At 33.6% G+C, this 17,971-nt stretch overlaps 3 protein-coding genes across 6 annotated transcripts; 2 read left to right on the forward strand and 1 right to left on the reverse strand.

Annotated features, from left to right (window-relative positions):
* Positions 1-7,067, forward strand: LOC110643338 (chaperone protein dnaJ 16). Of its 4 annotated transcripts, none has more exons than XR_002492617.2 (13): positions 1-600; positions 1,900-2,023; positions 2,251-2,333; positions 2,443-2,554; positions 2,633-2,737; positions 4,478-4,528; positions 5,460-5,549; positions 5,643-5,751; positions 5,855-6,003; positions 6,084-6,137; positions 6,240-6,467; positions 6,550-6,648; positions 6,815-7,067. XR_002492617.2 is itself a non-coding variant. In XM_021795690.2 (12 exons), exons 1-11 carry the CDS (start codon positions 464-466, stop codon positions 6,453-6,455), a joined length of 1,230 nt encoding a protein of 409 aa, XP_021651382.2. In that variant the 5' UTR covers positions 1-463; the 3' UTR covers positions 6,456-6,467; positions 6,550-7,067. The 4 variants fall into 4 exon arrangements, 2 of the variants coding, with proteins under 2 accessions (XP_021651382.2, XP_021651381.2); XR_002492616.2 differs by having other exon boundaries at positions 2-600; positions 6,240-6,460; XM_021795690.2 differs by having other exon boundaries at positions 6,550-7,067.
* A 1,254-nt stretch (positions 7,068-8,321) lies between these two features.
* LOC110643336 (peroxidase 31-like) lies at positions 8,322-9,473 on the reverse strand. The gene has a single exon (XM_021795688.2). It carries the CDS (start codon positions 9,398-9,400, stop codon positions 8,411-8,413), a length of 990 nt encoding a protein of 329 aa, XP_021651380.2. The 5' UTR covers positions 9,401-9,473; the 3' UTR covers positions 8,322-8,410.
* A 6,222-nt stretch (positions 9,474-15,695) lies between these two features.
* On the forward strand, positions 15,696-17,971 carry LOC110643335 (IAA-amino acid hydrolase ILR1-like 2). The gene is made up of 4 exons (XM_021795687.2): positions 15,696-16,191; positions 16,531-16,656; positions 16,738-17,052; positions 17,142-17,971. Exons 1-4 carry the CDS (start codon positions 15,775-15,777, stop codon positions 17,652-17,654), a joined length of 1,371 nt encoding a protein of 456 aa, XP_021651379.2. The 5' UTR covers positions 15,696-15,774; the 3' UTR covers positions 17,655-17,971.

Here is a 17,971-nt window from a genome sequence, read left to right on the forward strand (position 1 = left end):
GTTGTTAACGGTTAAGCGGAGCCACAAGGGCAAGTAAGGTATCTCGTCCGATGCCAATTCCACAAGATATCAGCAGTAATCATATCAACACTCAGAGACCTCCGCGTGCACACTACGCACCCAGCGCTCTTCATCGAAAAGGATATCCGTTTTTTGAAAATTTTGAGGAAGGCTGCAAAGCAATAAAATTTTACACCTAATTTCCCCTCCATTTTCTCGCTTATTTCCTCTCTCTCAAAGTTCCAGCTCAGGAGGTCCCATGGAGTCTTCCTCTCCCTGGGGTTTCTTGCGTTTTTAACTCTCTTTCCCAGATCAACAATTTTCTTGGAAAGTCTATAGGAATTTGAAACGAGTTCTGAGATTTTTTTTTTTTTTTTTTTGTGAAACTTAAGGCGTTTGTTGAGATTTTTAGTTTTTTTTTTTTTAAATTATTTGAATTGAAATTTTACCGTTTGATTCGGAAATGCCGGCTCGTCGGTCGAGGCCGGAGAAGCATGATGAGGCAAAGCAGCTCCGGCGGGACCCATACGAGGTCCTTGGCGTCTCCAGGAACTCCACCGACCAGGAAATCAAGAGCGCGTACCGCAAAATGGCTCTCAAGTATGTCCATTTTTTTTTTGGTGTCTTTTCTTTTTGGTGAACTTTTATTCTTATTTGTTTGCTTTTTTTTTTTTTGGCTTTTTCTTTTTTGAAGGCTTTTTATATTTTTTTGATTGAACTGTTTAAAGCTTGTTATTGAATGGATCGGTGTTGGAAATGAAATCGGTTATTTGTTTTTATTATATAAGTTGGATGTTCCATCGAGATGAAGAGCTATTATAAATTTTAGGAAAGAAAAAGTAGTCGATTTTCTGTATTTGGTAACTTCGTAGCTGTTCTTCACTCTCGAATTGCCGATTGTAAGTTAAAAATGGTGGTGAGAGATTGGCAATTAAAATTTTAGCTCCATTTCACTCGTTTGATAGAAGCAAGTGTAGATGACCCGTCGGCAATAAATCAGTTTGAGTTTGCTGGCTTCGCCTAGATGTGGCAAGACAGAATTAACACTGATCTGGGATTTCGTAGTTTTTACTGAATGTGGAAACTGGGAAATAATGTTTGCTAACTGCCCAGGATTAGAAGGGAACGATGGATTCGTGATGTTGGGCCTGCATGGGTTGTGGAAGACTAATTGGAGAGTAATGGACGTGTTACTGATGTTGTGCTCTTTAGAGAAGCTTAGCAATGCTTACAATGGGCGAATATGCCAAATGATTTTATGAGATTTTTAAACTCAAGAATATGAATATTGGTTAGTCACTGCAGAAATGAAACTTGATTTATCTAAAATATTTTGGTTTACGTGAGGGCTATCATCAGCTGAGGAGTAGGAAGGAAGATGTTCCTAAGACAGCTTTACGCAAATGACATAGACATTACGAATTTTTATGGTGTTGCTACCAGCGGAAGATCAGTGAAATTTGCTGACGAAAAAGAGCACTTTTTCAATTCCAAAGCCACAGCACTGCTAATGTGTCCAATTTAACTGAATATGGTATGCTTGCTAGCCTAAACATAGCATGAAAATAGAAAAGTTTTTACATGATGAAATAAGTGGAAAAAAAAGGCCAAAATCAAAATTTACAGTTGCATTGAGATATAAGGTTGGTCGATAAGTGTTGTTGCAGGAGCTTGTTACGTGATGTGGCAAACTGCAAAGTAAAACCTATGCAACTACTACTGAAGCTCAAGTGAAAGGAAAATGGTTTATATAATCATTTATTGTTTTCAGACAATGTGATGGATCTCGTGTTAAGTATTTTTAATTTATAAATGTTTTGTTTCCTGTCTCATCTTAATTTTCTCCCTTTGCTAAACTGGGTCCGAGTGTTTTTAAATGCTAATAATGTACTATTTCAGATACCATCCTGACAAGAATGCAAATGATCCAGAAGCTGCTGATATGTTTAAAGAAGTTACATTTTCCTATAATATCTTGTCTGATTCGGACAAACGACGCCAATATGACTCAGCTGGTTTTGAGGTGAGTTATCAGGGCAGATAAGTAACATTTAGAATTCTGATGATATAAGGTCATTTGTGTTCTTTCCAGAACTACATGGTTTATACCTTCTGAGTCGAGGTTTCAGACATAGTGACATACTAATTGCTGACAGCATTTGTTAGTATCTGGTAGAATTCATATAATTAAGTTTGTGTATGTTTTATATGACAGTTTAGTGTTAAGCATGATCTTATTGCTGTTAGCAGGCTGTTGAATCTGAAAATCAAGACTTGGAGCTAGACCTTTCAAGCTTGGGCACTGTGAACACTATGTTTGCAGCACTTTTTAGGTAGATTAATATGAATTTTTGACTTTCAATCATTGACTGGATTCTCTCTCACCCCATTTTATTGTTTTTATTTGTTGATTTCTGAGGTTCACTGTTTTTTACATAATAGTAAACTTGGTGTGCCTATTAAGACCACTGTATCAGCAACTGTCTTGGAGGAGGCACTTAATGGCGTGGTCTCTATTCATCCACTTCCATTGGGGCAACCTCTTTCTAGGAAGGTTAGGTATTTGAATTCTGAACAATTCAATTTTAGTAATGTGTTAGGGCTCATTGGAAATTTTTACATTTTTAATCAGGTTGAAAAGCAATGTGCTCACTTCTATTCTGTCACAATAACAGAAGAGGAAGCAATGAATGGCTTTGTCTGTCGAGTGCAATCCTCTGACAAAAGCAAGTTCAAGGTTTGCATGAATTAATTTATAAACATTTGGTATGAGCATTTTATCAGAACTGCCTTCTTAACTGAAGTTGGATATGCACAAAATTGACGTCTTTCCTACTTTTTTTTTTTTTTTTTTATGCCATATGGATATTCTTAGGGCAATGGATCTTATTATTTCTGAGGGAAGAGGGTCTAAATATGCATGGCTGAGGGATAGACTGATCCTTATTGTAACTTTTGTGGTTCTTGAAACATGTCACTCTTTGAGATCATGTAATAGGTCCACTCTTGAGTCTTGATTGGAATATTGGAGTAAGTTTAGTGTCAGCTTATGATTCTAAGATGCATGGAGGCCTCTGCTGATTAAGGATGTCACTTTGAGCCTTTGAGGATATGGCTTCTGAGAATTTGTTAGCAAGGTTGTTTAATTGTGTGGTTGCTTTTATCATAGATCTTTGTGGGCAGGTAAGGGCTATTTTATTGGAAAGCTACTATGAAACATATACGGCTAGAAATGATGTTAGTGATTTGAGGTCTGAAAATGCATTTGACCATGGAACAGAAAATTTATATTTGGCGGCTTTGAAATAAGAACTGTCTGCATTATTCAAATTAAGACATGTAAAGAAAGGTGTCTTCAGGAATATGTGCTCTTATTCTGAATTTATGGTGAATTGGAACCTTATGTTTGTGGAATATCTTGATAAGTGAGAATTAGATGGTTAGGAACATCATCTAAAACACAAAGCAGGTGAAGCATATTGTTGGATGTAATGGTGCAAAGTGCAGGGTGAGAGCTGCTGTGATCTGGTTTTAGTGGATTTATTTCTTGAAGTTTTGTCAAATGACACTGAGAATTTTAAATCTAAGTCCATTATTTTCTGGCCCTCTATGAGTGGCACATTTGTAATAAGGCCTTGCATATAATAATCAGTGTAGCTGGATTAAGTCTGATTGATTAGCAGGACTTTGGGGGTTTGTGAGTTTTGGCATTGTGATCCACTTCTCAGTACAATTGCATGAAATCTGGTCTCTTACAGGCAGTGTATAAAAAAAAGTAGGTAACTGGGGTGACCACCACCTTAGCTGTTCTTTGTAGAAAGGAAAAGAAAAGGAAGGTATAAAGCTACCTTATGCGATGCAGAAAGAATTTTACTGAAACATTTTTCTTGAGTTCATGGGTCTCTTGTTGTATTTTGCTTGGCCCTTGGCAGTGTTGGGTTCATTGAAAGTTTCCACTATTTCTGCTATTCTTTGTGTCTAATGGGCATTTGCCATAATTTTCTTTCCTTATGAGGAGGAAATGAGACTGCATGGTTTTATGGGATGTGGCTTAGAATTCTGAAGGACACATTATTCTCTTTAATAGCTTAGTTTTCCAGTGCCTTTGTATTGTGAGAGCATATTTCATTATTATTATTATTACTTTGTTCAGTTCATATAAGGGTGATCCAGTGCTTGAGGCATCCCACACTTGTGGGCTATTGGGAGGGTTGATGTACACAGCCTAACCCTGCTTTGCAGAGAGGGTGTAAATTTTTATTCTTCTGACTACTGGTGCATTGATTGGCTAACTTCTCAACTACTGATCCTGTCAATTTTCAGATACCCAAAAATTTTTCTTCCATTTTCAAATGGTTTCTACTAGTTTTATACTAGCTGAGTTCTTATCTGATTCTTTAATGACTCTAGTTATACTTTTTTTCCCCTATCCATGGGCAATGGCCAATAGTCTTACCGATTGATTTTCTTTCCACAGTTGTTGTATTTTGATCAGGAAGGAAATGGTGGACTGAGCCTCGCTCTACAGGTACAAAGCACTCCCTTGTTGGTTTTAGATTTTACTTTTTGAAGTCAGAATCCCACAGTTAATGTATTTTCATTTATTCTACTACTAGATGGATCTTAAAGAATGTTAGGGGTCTCTTCATGTGTTATGTCTAAACCATTAAATTGGAGATCTCTGCAAATGTGCATTTGTTAGAAGAGTATCGTCTGGATGCATAGACTTCTGCTCAGCACTAAAGAGATTTTGAGTTTTCTTCTTTTGTGAAGTGTCAGTTATCTAGATCCCCAGTTAAGATGGATAATTCTTTGTCAAAAGAGGCATTGCTGTCCAGAAGGTTTTTTGTGGGAATCTTCTGCCTACATTTGGTCTTTTGCATACTTTATCTGATGGTTTTGGCCCCTTAGAGATATGTTTGTTCTTTCTGTCTCTTTTTGGTTGTAGCAGGAACTCCCTTGTCCTGCACATTTGTTCACTTCTCTTCTATGCAAAAAATGTGAAGGCCCAGTGTAGATTTATACGCAAATTCAGAACTTGTGTTAATTTGTCAATCATCAAATAAAATTCAAGTTCTTCACTGGTTATCCAATAAAAAATTACGTAGCATTTCTTTTTCTTGGTTCCCCAGTTAGAAGTTGTTTGTGGCTTTTTTTAAGGTCAAAATTTTCCTCTTCAATCTGGTAAACTTGAAAATTTCTTTCATTTATTTGGATTAGGTCTCACAATAGGGATGGGAGTTTGCTTGACTAGGGCCCAAAGGCTCATATATACAGATGATCTCAATAGTCTCTTTTCATGTGGGACTTGTGGTATCACAATACGAATAATAACAACATTAAAATTTTTCATTGAAATGATGACACTTGTCCTGAGATGACTCTTAACTATGTCCTAGATGTCATAACAAATTCAGTTTACTTATTTTTAACCTTTTCTTCATAATTTTTGGATGTAGGAGGACAGTACCAAAACTGGAAAGGTTACATCAGCTGGAATGTATTTCCTTCGATTTCCTGTTTATCGGTTGGATCACACGGTCAACTCGGTGAGCTGGTGACATTGTAAAAGAATTGCGATCACCTTTTCATATATGTCACTCATTGTTCTCCATTTGTTTTTTGGAATGTTGTGGCTTCAGATTGCAGCCGCAAAGGATCCTGATGCTGCCTTCTTCAAGAAATTGGAAGGTTTTCAGCCTTGTGAAATAACTGAACTGAAGGCTGGCAACCATGTTTTTGCTGTCTATGGTCAGTTATAAGGTTTTATTGCTCTTTTCAGTCGCTAAGGTTCTTCATTATGTTTTTGGATGAAATTGACTGCAGTCTTCTTATTCTGGCTCTTTGCTTCCAGGTGACAATTTTTTTAAGAGTGCAAGCTACTCGATAGAATCTCTCTGTGCTGCACCTTTTGCAGAAGAAAAGGAAAAACTTAGAGATGTTGAAGCTCAAATTCTTGCTAAAAGGGTAGAGATATCCAAGTTCGAAACTGAATACAGGGAGGTCTGTGCTTAACTTGAGCAGCGTATATCCATATTATAATCACCTTTATTTTTGCTAATATTAACATGGAATTTTGACAGGTGTTGGCACAATTTACAGAAATGACTGGTAGATATGCACAAGAAATGCAAGAGGTGAGTTTGACCAGTGAAAGTTGTGTTTCTATGTGCTGTAGGATCACCAAAGATTAAGTGAATTGATCATCTCTGATCTATAATCTTTTTTATTTTTTGCAGATTGATGAGCTTCTTAAACAAAGGAATGAAATTCATGCCTCATACACAATTGCTCCACCAATGAAGCGGAGTACAAGTAAGAGCAGGGTTAAGGGCCCCTTCAGAGAGAGCAAAGATGGACCATTGAGAGATAAGAAACCTTCAATAAGGGATAGAACTAAGAAAAAGAAATGGTTCAATATCCACCTAAAAGTTGACAAGAGAAAGCCTTGCTAAATATGGTAAAATGTAGGATATATGCTTGTTGTCATTATATCTTTTGTATTTACATTTAAAAGTGTTCTAATTTTACTGTTTTGATATCATCTAGACGGATGGAGAAAGCGGAGTCATATACATGGGATATAATATCTGTGTCTGCACTCATTAATTTGTTCTGATGGTTCGATGCTCTGCAACAAATTATGAGGTTAAGTAATTCCTTGACCTTGCTTTAAGTGCAAATCATTGTTGCTGTGGAAATGCTCCATTTCACCAGCTTTTTGAAGGATCACAGCAGTTCATTGCTGTTGTAAAATTCCTTTTTTTTTTTTTTTTTTACTGTATCAGTCATTCTCGTGTTCCTTGTTGCTCAGATTGTAAGCAAGCATATCTGTAAATTTGCATAACTTGCTCATGAAGACCCGTTCATCAGCTAATGGGAAAAGGAAAGAGTTGACACTTTTTATATGTTGACATGTTTTGTAACTTTGGAGCGCTGGACAATAGGCCACTTACTTCACCTTTGATAATTTCTAGCATTGTTATTGCACAGGAGGTGACCATTTTCGTTCTTTTACTTGTGGTTTTGTTACTCAACGGCATTGATGTGATTTACCATTTTCACAAGGCCAGATTTTTACCCTCGTAAGAATTGAATTCTTTTGATTACAAGATTTTATGAAGGTAAAACTTTTTAATCTAAGTATTTAGGCACTGAGTTAGCATACTTTCCTCATAATACCAGCTTTTCGTTTTCATGGAAGTAGGGTGGTAGACTTGGTGCTAGCCTAGGCTTCAAAATGATGATAGGATCTCTTGTTTGCTTACCATATTTGCACTAGAGGTTCTGATGTCAAAAATCCATGGCTGCTGGCTGGTAGAATTGGGGGTTTCATTTATGCATTCTAAACTCATTCAGGATGGGGCTGAGTGGTAAAAACTAAATCGAATTGTTAAAACTGAATTATCATATTTTAAAAATTAAACTGAATTAAAATGTATAAAAAAATAAATCAAATCAAACTATTCTAATTTGGCTCAGTTTAGTTCAAATTGATCGGTTTTTGGGCTTTAATTGGTTTTATTTTTATTTATACTTGATTTTCAAGTTATTTTGTCTGATTTTGATTTGAATCTAATAATTATTAATCTATAATATATATATATATATATATATATATATAATAAAGCAATTTGATTTAGTTTAGTTCAATCAACTTTTTTCTCTTTAAAATAGAATCAAAATAATTAAAATTTTTAAAATTTAAAATTAAATCTAAATATTTTAAAAATAAATTAAATTTGATTTGATTTATTCAGTTCAAACCAAATAGTGATTATCTCTAGTTCAAATCCCATCCCTGAGAGTTGAGACACAAAGATACAGCGAAGTGGTAGAGTCATGTTCAGCAAAGTGGCAAGAGTCATGTTTTCTACGGGATGGGAAATTGGGAACAACAGTATTAACAGTCCTCGAGCTATTCTACATATTTCTAAATCGATCCATGGAAGCACAATTTTTTTCATTTTTGCACTTCCCATTCCGAATCAAGGAACAAATTATTGCAACATCTATCAAATTGTAAATCTACCCGCCAAATAAAACCAATATGTATTTATGGCAAAGCCTGCTGTCGATTGATCCTTATGCATTATGAAGTCAAAGTCACAAGTCAGTTACGATATATATATATATATATATAATCTCAACATTGGTTAAAGTTTCCAATTAACTTGCAAATATTTCTTGAATCTGCCCAATTTTAGCTGAAGCTTCTTCAGCACATTGACAGATCAATAAAAGAGTGATAATCTTACATCAATAAAATTTAGAGCATAAGCATAGTCACCTTGAAAAGCATATTCAAAATTCTGCATATTATTAAATATAAACCAGAAAAATTAATAAATGACAAACAATCCTATATTATTATTAATTTATAATCGAACCTTCAAATATAATCAATTAATTAAAGATTAACATTGTTAAAATGATCACACCTGCGCCTCACCTCTCCTTCCCTATCCGTCTTGACCTTATAAACGCTGAGTTTCTCCATTGCAAGCGCAAAATCTTGAAAAAATGCGGTACTATTTGAGGCGTACAAGTCGACGAAGGGCTTGGTCCTCTCATCCACAGCCAGGTCCTGATCCACTGAAAGCAACCCTAACCCTTTCTGCAAGTTCTGGTAATACATATTATCGAATTTTTCTGGGGTCATCACGTCATTGTAAGCACTCATGGAGGGGTCTTGGGTGTAATTAGCGCATAGTTTCTTTAGCGCTTCTGCGTACTTGTGGGAATATGCAGGGTCTGAATCAGAAGATTTGCTGAAGTTGAAAAGCCTATTGCTAAACTCTTTACATTGGGAAAACCCTATTGTTCGAGCACCAGCTAAAGCGACCATTTCTTGCACTGAAAACCCTTTTGAAGCATAAAGAGATATGATCTTGGAAAGTGGCATTGTGGGTGAGGGAAGATTGCCTTCAACACGGGCAGCGTTGGATTCGAGGCCGTCTTTTCGGCCTAGAGGCACGCTGTACTTAGGGCCACCCACCATGGAAACGAGGTCGCGGACGGCGGTGGCAAGAATGTCAGAGCATGAGACAATGCCAGGGCATTGGAGTTCGAGGGCGGTTTTTGCACGAACGACAACGTCAAATGCATCCCCTGGGAGGAGCAGGTTCGGCTCAGCATCGCGTTCGGCTTTGTTGAAGGATGTGGAGGAGATAAGGATGGAACCGTCACAGCCTTCCACCGCACAGTCGTGGAAGAAGAGGCGGAGAACAGCAGCGGCAGTGTTGGGAGAAGTAGATTGCTTCTCGGAGACCACATGTCCCATTGTCTCTTGGAACTGTGGGCATGTTTTACTGTAATAGTCAGGGGAGAGTTTGGATTGGGAAAATGAAAATGGAAGGAACGTGAGAAATGCGAGGAGGAGGAGAGGAGGAGCTGCCATGGATGATGGTTTGTGAGAATGAGAATAGAGAAGGATGTGAAGGGAACATGGGAGATTTTTGTTGGCTAAGTGGAGAAAAGAGGGGGATTTGTGTGGAAAAGAGGCTTTAAAGGAAAAGAATGACACGAATTTGGACAAAGATCTAATAAATAATTGGCTCCCTTTTGTTGATAAAATTAGAATTTTAAGAATAGATTATTTTTTCTCTATAAATCTTTTAACATCTTTAATTATAATGTGTTAGTAACGATATCGAGAAAATGATAAAAATATACGATATATCATTTATGTGAATTGATTTATTATTTATGTCCACAAATCAACATGGAAGAAATACACTGTTAGAGTAATAAAATTACAAAGTTAAGTGCAGAAGCCCTCAAATTTAAAAACTATGGTGAAGATTAGTAATTTTGACCACCACTCTCTTCGAATTTAACAAAAGGACCCAGAGCTAAGATGGTGAATGGATAAATTTGCAGGTAGTCCAAAGAAACTTTGCATTGCGACCAAGACAAGCAGAAAATATCAGTGGAAGGATCCTTTGACGTCCCACTCACTCCTTCCAGACCAATCTCCCAGATTGCACCCCATGAGTAACTCCACTAGACGATTGTTTCTCAAGCCATAATTAAAACCAAAGGATCACACACCAACACATAAGGCTTTCTTACCCACCATAGAAATTTCTACAACCTCTAGAAAACACACATGCAGCCAGTGACAAGGTTATTCAGGCCCAAGCTGAAACTCTTCATCGATTCAAGCTTTGGACTTGCAAAACACCAAAAACGTCATATCTATAAATACCGCCCAAAATAGGGGATGAGACGAACCCATTATCAGGTGAAGGAGGATGCCTCCCTTCCCTTAAGGGACAGAGGAGGCTGCTAAACAGTAGAAGGAAGGGACGAAAGCCCTAGGCCAAGGAAACAACGAAAACGAGAGGGAAAGAGAATTCTATAATTTCATTAATGAATTTCTATTGGATGAGCTCAAATTTGAAACTCTATATTTTATTATTTTAGAGGAGGTTTCCATATATCTCAAAATTCAAAACCAGTGTTTTCCAGGGAGCCTATATTTAATTTCTAAAATTTTATTTTTCATGTTATAAAAAAATGTTATATATTTTCTTTAGAACACCACTCATAGCTAGCTTTTCTTTCAAGAAATAAAATATATTTCTAGTAACAAATATATTTTTTTTCATCCTTTAGAATATTTAAAGTGAATATGTGAACGCAATAAAAAAATTATCTATATGATAATATATGCTGTAATTCAGAATATTGTCTCCACAACTTCTTGAAACAATTTTATAATTTATAAAAACAAAATTTATCATCACTTCTATCCATAATTATTCTTGTGAAGCTCTGAAAATAGAAAAGCCATTTAACCAAGGTAACTATTGGATTATTTGCTTTTTGATTTTAAGATACGAAAAAGATACACCTAAAAAAAATCAGTTTTATAATTAATTGAAATTGATTATTATTAGCGACTAATTTTACAATCGATTTATTATTTTAATTTTTTTATTAAAATAATTAATTTTAAAAAAATTTAGTTATTTATTAAAAAATCAATTGTTAAATTGGTTGTTATTAGCAATCAATTTATAACTGGTTACTAAAATCGATTGTTAATAGTAATTAATTTATAATTGATTGCTAAATAGTTGCTAATCGATATTAGAAAAATTTTAAATATACAATTAGTAACCGATTAAGAAATCGATTACTAAAATTTATTGCTAATAACAATCGATTTTAAAATTGTTTGTTAACCACAACCGATTAAGGGAATCGATTGTTAAATAAATAATTATTTTAATTGACTCTAGAGTTAGCAACCGATCTATAATTGGTTGCAAAATTTAGCATTCGATTTGCAATCGATTGCTAAAATCGATTGTTATTTACAATCGATTTTTTGTCGATTGCTAATAGTAACTGATTTTTACAATCAATTGTAAATTGGTTGCTAAATTTTTTTTCAAAAATTTTTGCTCAAATTTTTTCTTTTTTTATTTGCAACCGATTTTACAATTAATTTTTTCTCCCAGAATTCTCAACCATTTTTAATTTTTTTTTAATTTTGATTTGTAATTAATTTACAAATCAGTTGCTAACAGCAATCAATTTCTACAATCAATTGAAATCAGTTACTATTAATAATAGATTTTGCAATCAATTGCAAATTGGTTATAAAATTTTTCCCCCAAATATTCTCGCCTAATTTTTAAAAGAAATTAGTAACCAATAATCAGTTGCTAATTCGCTTATATAAACTACTATTTATTTTTTTCCCACTACTTATTTTTTCTCTTTTTCTTCAATTTTCTCTCATTTTCTTCTTTTTTTTTCATGCTGTGAAAACTCATATACATTTATTATTTATTATTATTTTATTTTAATTAGCTAACAATAATTTAATATATTTATAAAAAAATATATATATTTTATTGGATGGTCTGCTTATTTATTTTTAGATATATATATTATTTTTGAAATTAAATATATATATGCAATCTGAACAACCCATTTCAATAATAACTCTTATCCCATTCTACACCTAATAGAACTCTTGAAATAAATATATATACCCTAATCATCTCTTCTGCTAAACTTTGCTCTCAAAACCTGGTTGTCACCTCTATCAAAAACTCTCAACAGAGAATCCCTAAATTTTTACTTCTCCATTCATCACATTCGATTCTATTTTCAAGGTAAAAATTCTCATTCCTTATTTAATAATGGGTGAATTTGATTTTATTTTCTTTCCTCGATTTGTTACAACTACTCTAGAAATTTATTTCTTCTCTTTGACTATTGATACTGAATTAGGTTGATCATAATTACTGTGAAACGATAACTTTGATTTTAGATTATATATATTAAAATTATTTTATATATATATAAAAACATTTGAATCCCTGTCGACATTTGAATCACTGTCGACGTCCTTGTATCTGTTCCGTCCAAGGTTTATATATATATATATATATATATATAATCCATTATTCATCCACGTCCTTGTACCTGTTCGCCCACGTCCGTCCAAGGTTTATATATATATATATATATTAAAATTAATTTATTTTATTATTATTTAATATTTTTCTTTTATATTTTGGGTATGTAGGAGATTCAAATATTTATTCTGTCAGCTGAAATTGTCTCTTTTTTATTGAATCTAGCTATTATTTTGGAGGTTCCAGGTGAGTGGTAATTATAGTACATGGCACCGTTTTAGTCCCTTTTAAAATTTCTTAGCATTAAGTTTGTTATTAAATGAAATTTTAAATTAATATTTTAACAATTATTTTATGTGATTTTCTAGAGTTTTATTTTATTATTGAATTTTATTTCGATTTTGACTAAATAATTGATTTTGTCAACTATCTCTGCATTAGACCCATTAGGATTCCGGGAACAGGCCTTTAATGTATTTATATTGATTGATATTTGACTATAAAATTTACCGATGTGTTACTGAATTGATTTGAGATTGATTTGATTTTATTGACTCTCTGAAACTATTGAAATATACTATTGGAATTGCAGTATCAGTTATTATTTGCTATCTAAAAGTTTTTATTGATTTTGATTGATTTGTACAAATTGATTTTCTATTTTGAATTGGTACCTGTGCCCAGTATCTGTTTCTGTTATCTGGCCCCGCCGTGTGGACTATCACGGTATTAGGTTGCATTGTCGAGTCATGCATCATTGCAGTTTATGGTTTGCATTAGTATCATATGCATTGATATCTGTGAAGGAGGAGGAAGGTATCTGATATCTGGTAGCGCGCTTACCATCTGGCCTTTGGTGATGTGGGGTATCATCACCCTGGTGCACTGTACCCTAAAATTTTTATTGAATGAATTTTCTTTTATATATATATGTTTTATGAAGTTATTTTATTAATGATTTTGACAGCATGAGCATGATTTTATTGAATAGAAAATTTATTGTGAAATTAATCAAGCGTCTGCCTGTTCCTATTCCGTTGTGTGCTATAATTATCATTCACTGAGCATCTAGCTCAAACCACGTTTTCTCTGTCTGTTATCTGTTTCAGATCAGTAGAACTCTGCAGCTGATCCAAATATTCAGTCCATTTTCTGGAGAGGGACAACTTTGATTTGTTCTCATGGTATGCCCGAATTCATGTTTTCTCGGGCTAATAATTAATTTAGTTTATTGAACAATTTGAGTTTTTATTGAAATCTGTAGAGACTCCGCAGTTTACCTATGGGATAATTATGATATTTATTCAGCATTTTGTTTATTTGGATTTTGTCTATTTTTGGGATTAGTAAGTGACAATATATTCATTCAAGATACTCTGATAAGGCTTGCATGATTTAAGAATACTTAAATTATGCGCCGGTCACGATTTAGAATTTTGGGTCGTGACACATGCTCATCTTTTTTATTTATCATCTTTTCTTTTTTAACATATTTCTTCATATTTTTTCTTTCTTATCTATTTTTTTATTATTTTTTTTCATATATTCTTCTTCATCGTCTTTTTCTTTCTCATCTATTTTCTTTTTTCTCATCTATTTTCTTCATCATCTTTTTCTTTCTCATTTATTTTTTTTATCCTTTTCTTTCTCTTTGTTTTTTCTTCTTCATCTTATTTTTCTTTCTCATCTTTTTTATTTAATTTATTTTTCTTTTACATAAAATAAAAATATTTGTACAAATATTTTTTTATTAGTAAATTATCCATAGTATTAATTTTTAGTAATTTTCTTGTTATAATATATATATATATATATGGTAATTTTTTAGTAATTTATCTTATAAATATGTTTTTATATTTAATTTTTTGTTAATATTTTTTATAATTGTTATTATTAGTAATTTTTTATAGTATATTTATATTAATTTTTATTAATAATTTATTATTTTAGTAATTTTAAAAATTTTATTTATTTAAATTTTTATTTTTTATTTGAAAATTTATTTTTTTATATATTTTTTTTAAATTAGCAATCGATTTTTCAATTGCTAAATTAGTTGTAAATAACAACCGATTTACAAAATGGTTGTAAAATTATAAAATTGAAGACACTAAATTTTTTTTAACTGATTATATTTCAGTTGCTATTTAGCAATAAATTTTAGTTGTTACTGACAACTGATAATTTTTTACAAAAATTTTATTTTTAAAGTTTAATTAATTTAGCAATTGATTTGGTTTCCATTACTATTTGCGACCGATTTGTTTGTCGGTTGCTGTTTACAATCAGACTCATTGCAAATGACTGAATCGATTGCTAAATTTATTAGCAGCCGATTTTAATGGATTAACAACCGATTAGGTCAGTTGCTAATCCTAATTTGTTTTCTAGTGATAAAGTAATTTGATAGATATAATTTAAAGGTGTTGTACTGTTGCTCTTGTTCATATGATTTTTTTTTTGTTTTAAAATGCACATCTTGATTAAGGGTTTGAGTCCCATTAAAGCATTATTTTTTTTGTATGAGAAAATATATTTATTTGTTTCAAACTCATCGGTCTAGTTGTTTGTGTTGTGATGTATTGGACTTCAAAATTTATTTTTATTATTAATGAAATATTTTATCTTTGGCAAAATATCACACTACATGATTTGTATATTTTCAAATGAATTTAGTACCACGATTACAAATAGATTTGATCATGGACCGGTTAGAGTTTCAGATTGAAATCATAGGTTTAGACGGCCTCATAATTTAACTCGATTTTGATTTGAAGCAATTTTAGTTAAATTCCAATTCATCCTGAGTATTCCTGTTCATCCTAAGTATTATCAAATTACTATAAATTTTTTATAAATCATTTATTTAGTTTATAATGTAAAAAATTAAAAAGATTTAAATATAAAATTTAGAGAAAAAAAAAGAAAGGAAAACAAGTTTTGAATTGGGCTAGGTTTAATTTGTAATTGTAATCAAATTAAAGGGAGAAGCACATTTTAAAGGAGAGCCCTGAAATGATCTTCTAATCTCGATTAATTATTGACCTGAATCAATTCCAATCTGATTCACAAATCGAATCGGCTCGCGTACGGTCTAGAGACAACCTTAAGAAAAGAATGTGAAATCAAAGGGCTACTGCTGGCTTTGTAGCTTCAGTCAAAATGAGAGAGAGAGAGAGAGAGAGAGAGAGGGAGGGAAGGGAGAAGGCAGCTGCGACTACTTTGGCACGTACATTTAAATTTCCTGTGGAAGTGGAACTGATCAATTTTACAGATATTATTTTATTTATATTTTGTAAACTCACAACGGCAAAATTTTGGAAAAAAAGAAAAACAACAGCAAAGTAAAAATTGAAAAACGTGGGGAAGTTGGCATATTTTAAGTATCTCGCGGATGGATCAGAAAATGAAACACAGAGCGTGGGCATTCTATCTCAGCGAGAAGTTGGCGATGGCCCTTTTCCTTCTACGCATTCTCCTAATCTCAGCGGCCGTACGCCTTTGCTTTTCTTTCAATTTTCAAAATTCTCTTAAATCATGCCAATATGCCTCCACTAAAGACCGGATAATTGAGCTTGCTAATGATCACCGAACAGTGAATTGGATGAAAAAAATCAGGAGAAAAATTCACCAGAACCCAGAACTTGCATTTCAAGAATTCGAGACCAGTAAGCTCATTAGGCAAGAACTTGATCAGCTTGGTGTTCTCTATCAATGGCCCGTCGCAAGAACCGGTGTAGTGGCTACCATTGGGTCTGGTTCGCCACCCTTTGTCGCTTTAAGAGCTGATATGGACGCTTTGCCTATTCAGGTCAGTTCAGTTCTATTTTATGAATATTTATATGCAGAAGATATATATATATATATATATATATATATATAGAAGGCCCATTTTGGTTTTGATGTTGATTTATTTAATTTTAATTTACCCTCAGATTAGTATAGAGTTTGTGAATGGTTTGCAAGAAGAATTCTTTATTCACAATGGGGACAGTTCTGGGCAATTCTTTATTGAACACCTGTTGGGCAGAGTATAAGGAAAAATAAAAAATGTTGTTCATTTCACTTGATTAAAAAAATTTTCAAGCACAATAAGTAACACGGAAATTAATTAGAAATTATTCACTTGGATTATACTTACTGCCTACAGGAATTGACTGAATTGGAGTACAAGAGTAAATTAGATGGAAAAATGCATGCCTGTGGCCATGATGTGCATGTTGCGATGCTTCTTGGTGCTGCAAAAATCCTGCAAGAATTGAGACATATGTTACAGGTACAAGTCTGGAGGCGCTAATGTTTTCCATCGCATATAGATTAGAGAAAATGAGTACTGATAGAGTGATTCTAAATGCAGGGAACTGTCATCCTTATATTTCAACCAGCGGAGGAACAAGGGCAAGGTGCAAAAGCTATGATTGAAGAAGGGGTGCTTGAGAATGTGGAGGCCATTTTTGGGTTGCATTTGGTTCAAAATTATCCCACTGGAGTTGTTGCTTCACGGCCTGGAGAATTCCTTGCTGGCTGTGGGAGCTTCAAAGCAAAGATAAGTGGCAGAGGGGGTCATGCAGCTGTTCCTCAGCAATCTATTGATCCAGTTTTGGCAGCTTCAGCTTCAATAATTAGCTTGCAACAAATAGTTTCAAGAGAGACAGATCCTCTAGATTCTCAGGTATGGTAATATATCAGTTGTATATATGACAGAATTCAAGTTTCCTAGTCCATATAAATTAACCAGATTCTAAATCCTTGCACTTGCAGGTAGTTTCTGTGGCCACGATCCATGGAGGTTCTGCATTTAATGTGATACCAGACTCGGCCACAATAGGTGGAACTTTCAGGGCTTTCAGCAAGAAGAATTTCCATGCACTGAGGGAAAGAGTAGAAGAGGTAATTAAAGGGCAAGCAGCCGTACATAGGTGCTCTTCTGAGATTGATTTCACTGGAAATGAAAACCCAACAATTCCTCCAACCATAAACGATGCTAAAATCTATGAACATGTACGGCATGTTTCAATTGAGCAAGTAGGACAAGAAAACACTCAAGTAGCTCCTACCTTCATGGGGAGTGAAGATTTTGCTTTCTACCAGGAAAAAGTACCTGGATCCTTCTTGTTTTTAGGCATAAGAAATGAGAAACTTGGAAGTATACACTCTCCACATAGCCCTTATTTTACCGTAGATGAAGATGTGTATCCCATTGGAGCAGCCATACACGCAGGCTTTGCATACTCTTACCTTTCAAATTCAACAACAAAATTGAGTTCATCCTAACTAATGATTATGATCGAAGGTTAGAAATCTCAAATCTGACCTCTTCTTGCTAAATTATTTTATGTTTTGATTGCTGAAAACTATTAGCAGATGCACAATTTCATTTGTAGGGGAGGCCTTTAGTAGACATCTTTTAGATATATTCATTGGAAAGTTGAAGGAAACAACATTGAACAGAGGAAAATGCTTCATCGTTCAACCTTTTTGGCGTCACTTTTGTAGTAGTTCAGGAAAATCATTTTCTTGCTCTCTATTTTTTCACTTGTCAATCCTGAAATTAATGTTATGTCATTTATGTAATTGTGATTGATTGGAAA

Source organism: Hevea brasiliensis, chromosome 2 (genome assembly GCF_030052815.1).
Source record: "Hevea brasiliensis isolate MT/VB/25A 57/8 chromosome 2, ASM3005281v1, whole genome shotgun sequence".
NCBI classification, from domain to species: Eukaryota; Viridiplantae; Streptophyta; class Magnoliopsida; order Malpighiales; family Euphorbiaceae; genus Hevea; species Hevea brasiliensis.

Bases quoted from the DNA above. Each gene is read 5' to 3' on its own strand.
- LOC110643336 (XM_021795688.2), bottom strand. From the start codon at position 9,400: ATGGCAGCTCCTCCTCTCCTCCTCCTCGCATTTCTCACGTTCCTTCCA.
- LOC110643335 (XM_021795687.2), top strand. From the start codon at position 15,775: ATGGATCAGAAAATGAAACACAGAGCGTGGGCATTCTATCTCAGCGAG. The intron at 16,192-16,530 runs GTCAGTTCAGTT...TACTGCCTACAG, and splicing joins TGGACGCTTTGCCTATTCAG to GAATTGACTGAATTGGAGTA. The intron at 17,053-17,141 runs GTATGGTAATAT...TTGCACTTGCAG, and splicing joins CAGATCCTCTAGATTCTCAG to GTAGTTTCTGTGGCCACGAT.
- LOC110643338 (XM_021795690.2), top strand. From the start codon at position 464: ATGCCGGCTCGTCGGTCGAGGCCGGAGAAGCATGATGAGGCAAAGCAG. The intron at 4,529-5,459 runs GTACAAAGCACT...TTTTGGATGTAG, and splicing joins GACTGAGCCTCGCTCTACAG to GAGGACAGTACCAAAACTGG. The intron at 6,138-6,239 runs GTGAGTTTGACC...TATTTTTTGCAG, and splicing joins ATGCACAAGAAATGCAAGAG to ATTGATGAGCTTCTTAAACA.